Genomic DNA, 15,193 nt, shown 5'->3' with positions numbered 1-15,193 from the left:
ATGAGCTACTGTTACGTCTGAGTAGAGCTCATTTTTGAAGCACCTAACATTTTGCATCTTAACATTTTTTTTCAATCCTACCACATTCTTTCCCCATCATTTCCACCCTGCCTTCTAACGTGCCTTGCTCGTCCGCCCACCCAAACTGTTACCAATTTATCCTCTTCAAAGCACCATTCGTAGACGAGATACTCTTTTTTATGGAATCTGACATTTAGAGGAAAAACACAGTAATGCTACATAATAAGTCATAAACACAAATAGGTTGTAATCCTTTATTGGATGTTTACTGACATACACTTTGTAGGGCCCCTCCCATGCACATAGTTGCCAAAAGGCCCTCTGTTAGCACCCACTAAGAAAAGAAGCAAGGAGAACATTTCATGTTAATATCAAAAGCAAAAGAGATTCTTCCCAGAAGAGGCAAGGATATCCATCGGCTGGCAGGTTCAATCAGCAAGTGGATAAACGTGTCCGCTAGCGATGCAGTCAATTTTGATTTCAGGGTCAACAGAGAACTTAAGCAAGATCCCCTGAAGCATCAAGCTGGATACTGGCCTGTGGAACGTGTTGACATTAGCTCAAGGGGACCATTAACCCAAAGGAGCAAAAATCATCATTGTTCTTCTCTGAAGAAACTATTCAGAAGTTTAAATAAATAGTATTGTAATGCTGGGAATGGTCTTCTTCCTCCATCCTTCCACACCGTGGCCCTGACTCAAATCAAGGTTCACACAAATGATATTTTTCAGTTTTTAAGGAGATCCGGTGATAGTTCTCCCATTGTGTCATTAAGTTATATCCTTGGGGTCTCTAATGAATTTTCTGACATGCCAACATTTTATTCAAGTCACCATTCCAGCAAAGAATATTAGGAAGCCAGAAACATTTTATCTGTCAGTAGCAGACACCTGTATTCTTACAATAGAACTGCTGCCACATAACATATTTTATGACTAATCCTTGGCTTCAAGAAAGCTGAAAATAAGGTGGAAAGAAATTGAAAGTTCCCTTTCCCCAGCTTACCAATAAAAAGATTCCAGAAAGCAGTTTCCCTGTAATAAAAATGTATCTGTACTTGATTGATCCAATAAAACAATGGATTTTCTCTATACATTTGGATATTTGATTGCTTATAAGAATGAAATTAACTGTAAAAGAAAAAAGATGTTAAACTATATTAATGTTAGGGGAGATTGCATTGGTATTTATTCAGAATAATTTAAAGGTACCTGCTGTCTGATGCAAATTTATCTGCTATGCGGAGAAAAAGATAATCAAATATTAGAGAGTGCCCTAGGATTGGGTCCTTAAAAATAGTTGTACAGAACTGGGCAGAATTCTATTGGTGCCGACAACTGGGTCTAAGATTCCAACCAGCAAAAATTCCATAGCTGGTAGAAAAGGTGCAGTCAGTATAAAGGTAAAGGTAGTCTCCCATAGAAGCACTGCATCATTACTGACCATGGGATGACATCACATCATGACATTTATTAGGCAGACTTTGTTTTCGACTTGCTTTGCCATTGCCTTCCACAGCTGTCTACTCCCAGCAAGATGGGTACTCATTTTACCAACCTCAGAAGGACGGAAGGCTGAGTCAACCTTGATCTGGCTACCTCAAATTGACTTCCATCAAGATCGAACTCAGGTTGTGAGCAGAGCTTTTGCTTGAGGTACTGCTACTTACCACTGAGCCTTGGGACTCCTACTGTCAGTATAACAGGCCGTATTTCTTTGTTCTCTGTCTTTCCTTAGCCTCTGATCTTTTTAGCTGCCAACCTCGGCCTGGCTGATCTGCTCCAATTATTTGCCTTATGACCTGTCTAGATCCAACTGATGTACCTGCTCTGGTGCCAAAGAGATCAGTTTTGAATCTGGCATCTGAGTTCTGGAGGGGATTTGAAAGAACCAGAACATGCCAAAGTCCATGGGTAACTTTTGTGAAATTAAATAGAATGTTCTTAAATCCCACGGGCATTCAGGAGACATAACAAGTTAGTTCAGTGATTGTAGAGCTTAGTGTTAGAAACAGATAAGCAACACCGGGGTGCTGTGTGGTTTCTGGGCTGTAATAAGCAACACTTGCTGCTTATGGCACACAGCTCATTACCTCTAGGTTTTCATACTACAAAACATCTGAGATGGAAAAGGAGAATCATTTTCTATTTTCACTCAAATCACATCCTCTGTACAGCTCTCTAGTACAACTATTTAAATCTTGAAAACTACTTCCAAAAGAATTGGAACAAACCACTTATGGGGAACTTCTTTTCAATTAGATCCACATAATCTTAGCATAAAACACCTTCATCTTTGTCTTAGCACCCTGATGTAAATACACTATTTAGAAGACTCACTGAAATTGGCTGGATATATTTCCAAGTATGGTGTATGCTGCAAATACTAAATACTATGTGATGTTTTAAACCACGGAAGTACATCATGAGCATTAGTGTTGTTAAAACTGCTCTTTTAGCTTTTATCTACTTGGCAGCATATAGTTTTCCAGCAGAGAGCGAGTAAAAATCTAAGTGAGGCTATTTCAGTGAATGAAATCCAGTTCAAAGAATTCTCTTTGCATGTGCCCTACAGATCAGCATGATATGTTTTGGCAATTTTGTGCAATCACATTCTGTTACACAGTTCACAGTTGATTGAAGTCTTGCAATTGCAGCTAGCGGGATGTACTATACTTCAAATACAGGATATAAATGCTCCAGATTTTCCTGATCTCCGACAATTCCTAAAGGAGTCCCTTCAGACTTCTTCATAATATGATATATATATACATATCCCTCAGATGAAAAGTTTATAGAACTTTAAAGTTCCACGTGCTGAAGCAACAGTGGGGCATCCTGGCACTGTCTGGAATGACTCATAATGGAGGTTTCTTAAACATGCTAATAACTCATGTGGATCCTTTCAGCATCAATATTTAAGATGAGACTCAAGACTACTATTGTTGTAGAAGCATTGCTGGAGTAAGCCCACAGTAATGGGAGTGAAGAAAAGTCCAATTTTCTCTCTCCATCTAGTTCATTGATGGCTGACAAAAAGTCCAGTCATGCGCACACAGCACCACCTTAGCTGTCACATTCTCTTGGAAGATAACATTGTGCCATTCTTCGAGTTTTTAGCAATATAAGATCTTGAGGAAAGCTTTGCGGAACTCACTGTTGAAGGTGGTGTAGATAATAGGGTTGAGGGCGCTGTTTACATAGCCAAGCCATGTAGTGGCTCCATACAGTTCTGGGGAGATGTGACAGGCTTGGCAGTGGGTATTCAATATATGTGTTAAGAAAAATGGCAGCCAGCAAACGATGAATGTCCCTAGGATTAAAGGAGAATGACAGATCATCATTACTTTGGCTCAACAGGGCTTCAACTTCACACAAACCATATATTCCAAGTCATCCACCAGCGTGCTAACTCAGACTACCAAACTGGCATGTTGAACATACATAGTGAAGAAAACTGTGCAGAGTTTTGCATTACAATAGAGCCATCATGGGAGTGCCTTTCAGATTATTTTGGCTATTTGTGAGAACCAGTGTGACAGGGTGTTGGACTAGAACTCGGGAAAGCCAAGGTTGAATTCCCACTCTGCCATAAAACTCACTGATAGTGCCATTCTGCAAAGCAGAGTTATACCCTTCTAAGTTTATGGGAGGCAATAAAATTCTGCTTTAGAATGGCACCCGCAGGGTTGTTCTGATCATAAAATGGAATCATATGCTTGGGAAAAGGATATGATAAAAACAAACACCGTAGATTTATGTTCATGTGTGAATATTCCTAAAGCAGGAATGCAAGTGGAAGAGAATTATTTAAAAACAGCACACATATTTTTTAAATATTTGGATATTGAATGTACTTCCAAAGGCTTTAGTGTCAAATGTGAAATGTCCTTCTAGGGCCACTTCTCAACCTGCTTACAGTTTGTTGACACAGTAAAGGTTGGGTTGTGATGATACTACATGTGTGCTGAGAAACCACACAAGCATATTGACTAAACTGACATATTTTTTAAAAAATCTGTTTTAGCTGAGTTATCTGTTCCTAAGTAATCTGTGGGGACTAATTCGGTTTGGTTTGGTTTGGCTTGTTGTCTGTATTTCCTGTTCTTGTGTTGCACTCTTGTTGAAGAAAATGCACCTTCGGAGCTAGTCTTGGGCTCTCTAGTGAGTACCAATTTGTAAGAATTTAATATCACGCTACCTACATTAATACAAAGCCCCCTTTTCCAGGGCTGGTGTATTGAGAGATTTGAGTTCCAACCTTGGGGTAAACCTGGAAGTTGGAAAGCAGACGTTCTGCCTGCTGTGGGGAGCTTCATGACATGCATTGCTTTAAAACAGTCATACTTTTGGTTTCCCTGCCTGCTTTCAGTAATGACTCCCACACACCTCTTACCCACATGTGGCAGAAACTCTACCACAAATCCTTGGTTTGAGGCAGAAGAGCTTTTTAAAAATTCTTCTGAACTTTAAGTTTGCAATTTGAGTATCCAAAACATATTACACAGAAGATGTATATAAAGTGAACTAATTTTTTAAAATGCTGGAGCTGAGTGGAGAAATGGCTGCACTAGTACCTCCATGCCTGTTGTTTCTGGTCTGAAAAGCTATTTTTCAACCCATAGTGGAAAGCACCCAATACCCATCTCTTTCTCCCTATGGGTGGAAAAGAAGCTTGGATTTGGGTATAATTTTTGAGTGAGAAAGCAGGTACGTTAATTAGCTTGCTCCACTCCTCATCCAATCAAAGTCCCAGCTGCTTGCCATTAAAACAAACTAGGAAACTGTAATGCACATCTCCCATGCACCATTTCCTTTGAGCCTTCATTGCTTTGCAAACTGCTCTTTCAAAGGCGAAGAAATGTCTCCACTTACCCAGAACTATAGCTAGCATTTGGGTGGCCTTTCTCTCTCTGAGCTGAACTGCCTGATGCTGCTGAGATGGCAATCTTAATGAGGTTGCGGTTTGGCCATTGTCGAGCTTCCGCACCTCTAAACAGGAAGTTTTTCTCCTCAGCTTTAGGTCGACGGACTCTCTGTTCCCTGTACTGGAGATGGAAACCTCATGACAGAAACTGCAGAACTGCTGCAGCTCAGTGGGTGTCAGAGGCTTCTTTTCAGTAGACAGTTTCTGGCCAGAACTCTTCAGCTGCAAGCAACATGAGAGGGCATCTGGAGGACTCTGGTGTAAAGCTTTTAGCTCGGTATGTTGCTGAAAAACAAGAGGCCACAATCAGGACAGGAACCCATTTTGTGATCTATGAAACCTCATAGAAGAAAGGCTCTGACAAGCTTTTTCTTTTCAACACCTAGGTCAATGGGCTCGATCAATAAAAGCAGAGGCAGAAAAGCTGGGGAAGTTTTAGTTTAGAAAAAAAATGACTAAATGAGGACAGGACACAATTATGCACGGTCTGGAGAACATGGAGAGAGAGAATTCTTTTCTGTCTTTTTTATGCTGTCAATATTCAGGGACACCCAATGAACTTTATGGGGTGTAGGGATGCTGCTATCAAGGGAAACTGCACATTTTGTCACAAACAGATTCAACTGTCAAAACTGACTGTATTTGAAGGTAGTGATCAGAAGTGAACAAATCACTGTTTGGTTCATGCTGAGTGACGACAAAGGCCTGTCAAACAGGTTTTCATTGGATTGTCCCAAAATTATGCATGCACAAGGACATTGCTGATTCAAACTGATCAGCAGCCATTAGTACCACTAAGGACTATGTAGATTACCATTGAAGAGCAGGATTTTATTGAAATACAACATCCATTGATGGTTGATCTATATGATTTGTGAATGATTATCAGCTCCATCCAGAGCCCCATCTTTTATCTCTTTCTCACAATACTAGAACCAGGAGGCATTCATTGAAAATGCTGGGGGCAAGAATAAGGACTAATAAAAGGAAACACTTCTTCACGCAACGTGTGATTGGAGTTTGGAATATGCTGCCACAGGAGGTGGTGATGGCCACTAACCTGGATAGCTTTAAAAAGGGCTTGGACAGATTTATGGAGAAGTCGATCTATGGCTACCAATCTTGATCCTCTTTGATCTCAGATTGCAAATGCCTTAGCAGACCAGATGTTCAGGAGCAGCAGCAGCAGCCGCAGAAGGCCATTGCTTTCACATCCTGCATGTAAGCTCCCAAAGGCACCTGGTGGACCACTGTGAGTAGCAGAGTGCTGGACTAGATGGACTCTGGTCTGATCCAGCAGGCTAGTTCTTATGTTCTTATGAAAGGGATGAAAGGGCTTAGGAAAGGGGCATGGCTTTGCACTGGTGCATTTGTCCTCCCATGGGCATTTATCCCAGCGAAGGAGGTAGACGAGCCGGTGGGGTAGGGCAAGGAAGTCTAACCAGTGTAGAAAGAAGGGCACAGTTCTGTGAAAAGTGCTTCTCTCAGAGTCAGTTCATGGCCATACTTGCTGCGGGTAACAGGCTTTGATTCGCTGGCTGCCTTGTCTCGTGAGGACTCGAGCTTTCCGCCCGTCTTCCGCCTCCAGCTTGATGTCAGGGAATTCGGGACCATATAACAGCAAGAGAGTCCACCCATGGGAAGGGAAGAAGTAGAAGAGACCCGACACCACAGAAGAGTAGATAACAAAGTTGGGATTGGATATAGAACAAACACTGGGATCTTCTGAAGAGAGAGAAAGAAACCACAACTTCAGAAACCGCAAAAATTGCTCAATATACAATATTAAGAACAAACCTGTAAGTTTGCTGATAGAAACTAAGCTCCTGAAATTAAGTTTAGGGTCTGCAATTTCTCAGCTACCATGATCAAGATTTCCAGAGTTAAGTATTGTCTGAGCAAAGAAGAACCTGAACCATTAAAGTACTTATTATTGACTTTCAAATCACAACAGCTTTCATTATGAAGCTCGTATTTCAAGATGCTGTTACTTTACCTGTGGTGTTGAAGCCAAAGAGAAGAGGGCAGGATACAGCAAATGCCAGCAGCCAGACCACTGCAATCATTATGGAGACCCTCCTGCTAGAGCTGGGCCCTGTGCTATACTGATAATGAACAGGCATAACCACTGCAGTATATCTGCAAGGTAAACCAACTCCAAAGGAAGGATGATGGAGAGTGTGTTGTTACAGGACGTGTACAAGAAAAAAAGGGAGTGTGTATGTGGGAAAGAGAGAGAGGAAGAAAGAAAGGACGAGAATGTTGTGTCCAGAATGGAAGACAGTGCAACAGAACAAATATGTTGGAAATAACAGTGGAGAGAATGCCGGATTCAATGGTAGAAATACAAGCAGGGTGGGAAAGAGTGAAAAAGGAACAGAAAAGAACAACAGAGAAGCAGATAGTTACTTACAGCTAATGGGCAGTGAATTAAAGGTTTAGCCTAATCAACAACGAAAGTAGGAGAGTGATGCTTTCTGTGCTTGTGTATACGTATTTGTGTGTATATGTTTGTGACTATTAGGGATGATAGAAGCAGATCAACCACCAAGCTGTGGCCACTTAAAAGCATAGTATGTCGAAGCTGTTCACATCTAGAGAAGTGACCTCAGGCCACATGGTGGGAACTGACCAGATTGAGAAGTAAATTATTAATTCAGCGCAAGTAAACTTAAGAAGGATCGGTTCTGATGGGTTTTCCGGGCTGTGTGGCCATGGTCTGGTGGATCTTGTTCCTAATATTTTGCCTGCATCTATGGCTGGCATCTTCAGAGGTGTATCACAGAGGGAAGTCTGTTACACACTGTGTCACACACACACTATGTCACACAGTGTGACACAGTGTGTAACAGACTTCCCCCACAGCCCAGAACAAGTTGAATCCAGCCATGAAAGCCTTCTACAATACATTAAGAAGTATTGTACATTAACCCATCATTAATAAAATAAAATCAGTCCTGGAACCCTTCCCCAACCAACTATTTTCCTGCTCAGAATCACACATCTGGAGCCGGGGTGGGGGGAACAAATGGAGTGATTTTAAGCAGGGAAATAAAAATGAAAAATGTGTTTTATTATTGCTTCATATGATGTTTCTATTTTTGTTTTTAATTTTGTAAGCCACCCTGAGACCACCTTATAGGGCAGGGTATCAGTTCCAGAAATAAATAAAAATAAATAAATAAAATTGGGGGGAGGGGCGGAGATGCCGTTTTCTTCCTATGATGCTGCTTCTATTGCAGAACCAGAGCTTCCCAAGAGGGCTTTTCATTAAAAAAAGAAAAAAGCAATGGCTCCAAATTCTGTGAAATGTCTTTGCTGACATATTCACCTGGTATTAACTTTGGGTTTTTTTAAATGCCAGGTGGCAATTTTGTTACTTATTAGAGATTTACAGTACAGTCCTAAACAGATCCACACTCTTTTAAGGACACTGAAGTGTGGAACTCTGTTTAAGATTAGGGTTTTGATCCATAGTTTTTGTATCGCGGTTTCAATTTTTTTGTCTTAGAATTGCATTGTCTGGATTTATTTTTCTAGAGGATTTTAAATGTTTTTATTTTAGATCTTCTAACCATCAATAAAACTGAAGTCTTTGATGCTGTAAAAATTAATATTACTCGCGTATCTATGTAGTGAGCAGTTTGCTTCTGATATTTGCTTAACTTCAAAAGTTTAAATACGATCACATGCCCTTTGATCATTCCCTAGATTATTCTGCTACAAAGATACAGGTTGGGAAGTAGATGTGTGATACATGTCAGAACAATATTACATTATATTTACTGAATTTTTAAAAAATTAATACAGTTTTCCCATTTACATTCAAAAGGCAGCAAAAAATAAAAACATCCAACCAATATCACACTACAAGATACATTTGTGGGAGCGTGGGCAGTTCTCGCAGCACTCTGCTTCAGTTTATTTCCTGATCTTCACATACATTTTTGTACCTTTAGTTTTAGCTTGTTTGTTTTTCCTTGGGGTTTTTCCCATTTCTTTTGAGAACACTTTTAGCTCAGTCTTTTTCCTGGAAGCTGATTATGAAATGTCTTTTCCTCACGTGTAATGTTTGTCAGTGTCCTCATACTTGCATGCATTTTTCATGCACTTTGAACCCACTTTCTGATGATTCGACCGTTGCCTGAGTCAAATCCTGCTGCCCTGCCCTGAAGAGAGGTCTCCATTATGGAGATACAGAGGAAAGGGCATATCTCCACAAGAAAGAGGTTACAGACTTAGTTTTTTATATGAAAGCAATAAATTCAGAGGTCCTGCTGGACCTATCATTGGAGCAGTATATTAATATACTGTGCCTTTTAAAAAATGCAGCCATGATAATATATTGATATAAGCATACACAAAGAATAATGGGGGTGGATGTGATGTGATACTACTGATAATGCTGTAGGGGTCTGCAACCTGCGGCTCTCCAGATGTTCATGCAATACAATTCCCATCAGAATACAAATCCCATTGGCCATGCTGGCAGGGGCTGATGGGATTTGTAGTCCATGAACATCTGGAGAGCCGCAGGTTGCAGACTCCTGTAGATGATGACAGTTCCCTTGTTTTTTAAGCCACGTGCAAAGACAATAAACTGACTCCACAGGAAATGCACAGGAAGAGCAGACAAGTGGAAGAACCATGCCCAGCTTGTAGATCAACTCCCAAGAAACTCAGAAATAAATTGAGCATGCACAAAACCCAAAAGGAGATTGATAGATATTGGTAGATATTTTGTAGATGAGTATTCCAGCAGATCTAGGGTAAAATAGAAAAGACCCTGCTTTTTGTAGAAAGTGGTCTAGCATTCATATCAGCTGAAACATTGTCTATTCTTAAATTTTGTCAAATATATGACAAAACTGTCTTTATTACATCCATGCCTAGCTTACTCAAATTCGGCATGTTTCCCAATGTTGGAGCCCATCAAAAAAACCCACCATCCATCTTATCTTATTATCATAGTTCTTTGGCTCTTACCTGTCAATGCTGATAGCACACAGATTTAAAATGCTGGCTGTGCACATCATTACGTCCATGGTTACAAATATGTCACAGTAGATGCGGCCGAAATTCCACACTCCTCCTGTCACCTGGGTATTAATCACAAAGTGAACTGAATACAAATATGCTGCAGTGGCAGCTTCCCCCAGCATTGTGAAATAGTGTAATGAACATCACTTAACAAACATCTCATGGAATATCTGAGAGGCAAATGTTATTACTCCCCATGTCACAGACAAGGAAACTGTTGCGTCACATAGCACTCAGTTTGCCCAGCATCACACAATTGAAAGGAAAATATAGGGACCATCCTTCCTTCTGATGAAGGCTATCAAGGAGAATGGTGAATAGGAGAACTTTTTTTGGGGGGGGGGGACCTGTTCCTCAATATCACAACAAAGTAAATGCTATGAAAATTGAATTACATCAGATAAAACACGTAGCTAAGAAATAAGGAATATGTACACTGTACAACAAAAGTTTTACTCGTTTTCAGGATGATCAGCAGGGGGGAAAAATCCATCTCGCCTAGATTTCTGTTATACCAACACATCCCAATTTCTTGAACTTTGGGTCCCATCACATACTGTTGCTGAAAGAAAAGGATTCTAGAGGATCATGGCTAAATACCTAAGTAAACATACAGTACAAACCTAAGCAGAGGTATTTGTGCCCATCTCAAAGGCTGCCTGAGATGTAGCAGAGGACAGAAATTAGATAACTGTAGTCAGCCCCTTGATAATGAAGGCAATCAGACCATTTGTTGTGCCCTTCTAAAATGAGTTAAACCCTCTATGCCCATTGATTTCACTGGCTTTGGAAGAATGTACCTCTACTTAGGATTGCACCAGCAGGTACTAAATTAAAACAGGTTTACCCTTAATTCATACTATGAAACACATAGTCCTGGGTCCTATGGAAACATTTTTTGCTACCAGAAGGGAGAAATGATTTTCACTGATTTGTCTCCCCATTCTGACCCCCCTCCCCCAAGGACAACAGGATCTGAATTTCTGGACTCATTTTGGGCTGTAATGGCAGAAGGGAGGCAAGGAACTCCCTTACCTTTGATAGAAATGATGGGATCCAAATATGATGTGACAACAGTAACCACAGAGTTTTTTGGGTTTATTTCCTGAGTTGCTGAGGAGTTGTAGTGGGGGGAAAGAGCCAGGAGGATCCAGTCCAAATGGGCTGTGGGGTTGGCATCGGGCTGCATGGATTTGTTTGCCCCCTCTGCAAGAGGGCAAAGGTGCCAGTGGCCAGACACTCCTCAATTCCACAGTGGTGAAACAGGGAAGTGGGCTCCACTGTGAAACAGCACTGACATTTGATCAGATGCCAGCTTGGGGATAGGGCAGGCTGGGACATTCGAAGGGTGGGGCCAGTTGTGGGATTCAAATAATTTAACAATCGGTTCCGAAGGTGGGATTCAAATAATTTAACAACTGGTCATTTACAAGCACCATTTTAACAACCGGTTCTGCTGAAGTGGTGCGAATCTGCTGAATCCCACCACAGGGTGGAGCCGACTTTAGTCAGCTTCCACCTGGCCTTTAGGGCTGGCAAACCCTGAGACCAGGCTTCAGATTTATACTACCCAACTCCATTAAGCCTATGGAGGTTTTTTCCCCCTTTTGGTTGCATCCCCATGCCGCCTGAAACCCTCTGGAGGTGGTGTGGCGGAACAGCAGTGGTGCCATCCCCAGCTGCCTCAGGCTTTGGATTGGGCTGTTAGCTGTTCTTGTATGCAAGGACAGGGGCCCATATACATGACAAGTCCTTTTCCACAGTGCAACTTGGGAATCCACAATCTCTCAAATGATCTACGTCTCAGTTAACTGGAGGTTTGTTCAACCTATACTAGGTTCCTGAAAATGTGGTTTCCTTGATAATGGGTTCCATCTAGTCCCAATTTTTGCAAGCAGAGAAACTTTTCAAAGAAATTAACACCAATCTAAATGCATTAGTTTCCCTCTCCCACAGTTCTGTTAATCTGCCTCTTAAGCACAGAGTCTGCACTGTGTGGTAAGAAACGGATGATATCCCAGAGTTGGCTTCCAAGCTCTGAATGATTTAATTCCTTTCAATGGTTTTCATGGAAAAAAGCATTCATTAAGTCATACTGTGACCAAAAGAAGGTTCCTGAGGCAATAGAAGGCCCAACTGAAGGCAATTTAAAATATAGAATACCCATTCAAAACAGGACCATGATTCAATGACGCACCACATGAAGCACTGGTTTTAGGTCTATGGAAATGGCTTACAGAAATGGGAGATCTTTCTGCCCGTCAGTGATTTTCAATGACAATAATACACATAATAGAGTAAAATTTGAATGAGTGATTGAAAAAGGCAGCATGTGTTCAGTTGTCCTTCATGGTTCTGTAGCCTTGGGTTTGATTTGCTCATCATTATTCATTATTGTTTTATTTCATACCAGCTTTTCCACAGCGAGAGCACAAGTCTGTTATTAGACAGAAAGAGATTTGTTGCTATGTCATATTTTAAAAACTCAATTTGCTTATTTGGATACAAACAAATCAAAAAACAAGAGGGGAAAGTCTAGAACATGTTTGTTAGAATGTCAGTTAACACCCCCCCCCCCAATAATTTGGCAGACCCAGAGTGATTTTTGTATCTAAATGGCATGTCTCTGTTTATGTATGCCTCTAGGAGACTTCAATAACATTACATTCTGCTTCCAGAGGAGCATTTGTGATCATTCGTTGCATCAAAATACTTAGGAGTCTTGGGGCACCTTAAAAACTTAACAGATTTTTCTTGTTGCATGAACTTCTCTGGACTAGACCTTGCATGAACTAGCATGGACTAGATGCCGCTACTTGGCTCATAGAGATGTATAAAATTATGAAGAAAAAATGTTGAAGATTGCAGGATTAAAGGGCTACAAAATTCAGGAAGTACAGGATATGATGTAATTACGTAAAATTCTAATGTAATCAGGACCAATCCCAATAGCAGTAACTGGGGAAAATTCAATTTCTCTAGTTTTGCTAGTTTTTCTCAAACCTCATTGTTCAAACCTCAGATGATGCATTCAAACTACATAGTGAATTCTAATTCAGCAGTTTCAAAATTGGAATTACCATTTCAAATTCTTTTGTTGGGGGGCGGGGGGGGGGGGGGAGTGGCTTTTAAACCAGCAACAGAGATTTGAAACTACCGGTAAATGAAATGTTCTCCTAGTGATTTCTGAATATTCCCACTTTCATATCAAAATTGTGTTCATGTATTCCTTTATACTGAAATAGTACTGTTTGCCCTATGTAGAAAGCAAAAATGTACTATTGTCATGGGATGCTATGTATCACATTGAAGAATGTTCAAATGGATATTATTAAGTCTTGCAACACTATGGAGATAGATAGGCATTGGGGTTTGTTGCAGGATCTAGTTACAGGGTTCGTGACTCTGTTAGGTTATTAGGTGACATGTTTTTTTGCATGAGAGTGTTTTAAGGTAGGGAGATATTTATAAGCAAGGAAAGGATTACCAGCTGAGGTCTATGAGAATGGAGCCCAGGTCAGGCTGTAAACTACTGATGATCCATTGGACTGGTTTCAGCTGTGAGCTGTAACTGACCACAATTGGCATTCTGTTAGTATCTCTTTTGAGTGTGTCTGTAGCATATTATTCATGGGTATCAGTTATGTTTTGTCAGTCTCTCTCTTTTGGGTTTTGTAATCCCAAAAATATCTAATGCAGATCTTTCAGATGTGAGCTCCTGTCCAAGGAACTGAAGCAAAGACAGTTACCCTCATTTTAGACAAGAAATCATGAGCTGCACTTGAAATGGTAGCTGAAAGCATATTGTTATGTACAGCAACCAATGGCCTTCCAGTATAAGAACATGCTTAAATATTAGGCAATGCTTGTACACAGCTATTCAGAAAATGGATCAGCTCACAGATCACACAACAGGTCAACTATCTGGATAACTACATAACTACATGATAGAGGAAGGAGGGGAAGCCCCCTTTCCCCACCAAAGGCTTTTAAAAAGTAGCTAGTAATCCCAATCCTGAAAAAACTGGAAAAATTAGATTAATTCAGGGAATGAAGAAATAAAATGCCTTTAAGACAATTTGGAATACTTTTATAAAAGTTTTATGATTTATTTCATGGAATTTCAAAAACATAGCTCATTAAAGTATTTTCTTTAATGTTTTGACGGCCTTACATGAAAAGTCTGAATAAGGTATTAAATAGTTACCCCAAATGGTTCTGGTAGGTTTTCCGGGCTGTGTGGCTGTGGTCTGGTGGATCTTGTTCCTAATGTTTTGCCTGCATCTGTGGCTGAGATGCAGGCAAAACGTTAAGAACAAGATCCACCAGACCACGGCGCACAGCCCGGAAAACCCACCAGAACCAGTTTAATCCGGCCTTGAAAGCCTTCGACAATACATAGTTACCCCAACAGTTATTTTTTCCTCTTTTTAAAAAGAAATGAATATGTAAAATTTCTGCCATCATAGAGGAAAGCATTTCCTCTCTTTTTTCTTCTCCTTTTGTTGTGTGTATTTTGTTTTTGTTTTTACCATAACTCAATGGTATCATCTTTTTCATTGAATTGATGTTACTATTGTTTGTTCTGCTGTGTAGTTGATTTTGTTCTATATGTGTATATTTAATATTTTTATAAAAAATAAAATTATAAGTATGTTTGCAAATTTTTTCTCTTGCAAAAGACTATGTAGTCTTTGTACTACATTTTCTTTGAAATAGAAGTAGACTATACAGAAGAGGAGGAAGCAAAATGTTACCAGAAGACTTAAGAAAAGCTTGCGTTTTAATCCAGTCTGGTGTGTCTTTTGTGTTAGAAATAAACAGTATTACTTACTTCCAAGTAAATATGATTAAGATCAGGATGCTCTCTGGATTTTAGAGTCCTACACTTGTGGATTCACAAGAAAACCTGAATTCTGCTGACACCAAATAACTCTGAAGCTGTCAAAGGCAGATTTTGCAAGGGCCAAAAACAGCTGGGTGAAAACGGCGTGAAAATGGTATAAAATGGTTTAAAATGGTATAAAAGGGTTTATGTCATTTTCACACCACTGTTTTTGGCCCATGTGGAATCCACCAAAGACTTAGTGTAGTACAATCCGATGCAGTTATTCCAGCCTAAATCCACTGATTTCAACTGTTCATAGGACTGCAATGTCAATCATTGGTTACAAACATCTTCTGGATTTTATGGACAGGAATGACA

The 15,193-nt window shown here is 40.2% G+C and overlaps 1 protein-coding gene across 1 annotated transcript in view; it reads right to left on the bottom strand.

Annotated features, from left to right (window-relative positions):
- Positions 1–261: 261 nt before the first annotated feature.
- Positions 262–15,193, bottom strand: part of DRD3 (dopamine receptor D3) — a 39,242-nt gene continuing 24,310 nt past the window's right edge. Inside the window, exons 3-7 of the mRNA XM_048492309.1 lie at positions 9,934–10,046; positions 6,944–7,086; positions 6,455–6,672; positions 4,896–5,130; positions 262–3,333 (exon numbers count right to left, since the gene is read on the bottom strand). Of these exons, the coding sequence (XP_048348266.1) occupies positions 3,137–3,333; positions 4,896–5,130; positions 6,455–6,672; positions 6,944–7,086; positions 9,934–10,046 (906 nt within the window). The 3' untranslated portion in view covers positions 262–3,136. The remainder of the gene's footprint in view (positions 3,334–4,895; positions 5,131–6,454; positions 6,673–6,943; positions 7,087–9,933; positions 10,047–15,193) is intronic.

This window comes from Sphaerodactylus townsendi, linkage group LG04, assembly GCF_021028975.2.
Source record: "Sphaerodactylus townsendi isolate TG3544 linkage group LG04, MPM_Stown_v2.3, whole genome shotgun sequence".
Lineage (NCBI taxonomy): Eukaryota > Metazoa > Chordata > Lepidosauria > Squamata > Sphaerodactylidae > Sphaerodactylus > Sphaerodactylus townsendi.
The sequence above is the reverse complement of the archived record's forward strand: the minus strand, read 5'-3'. Positions and strand labels throughout refer to the sequence as shown.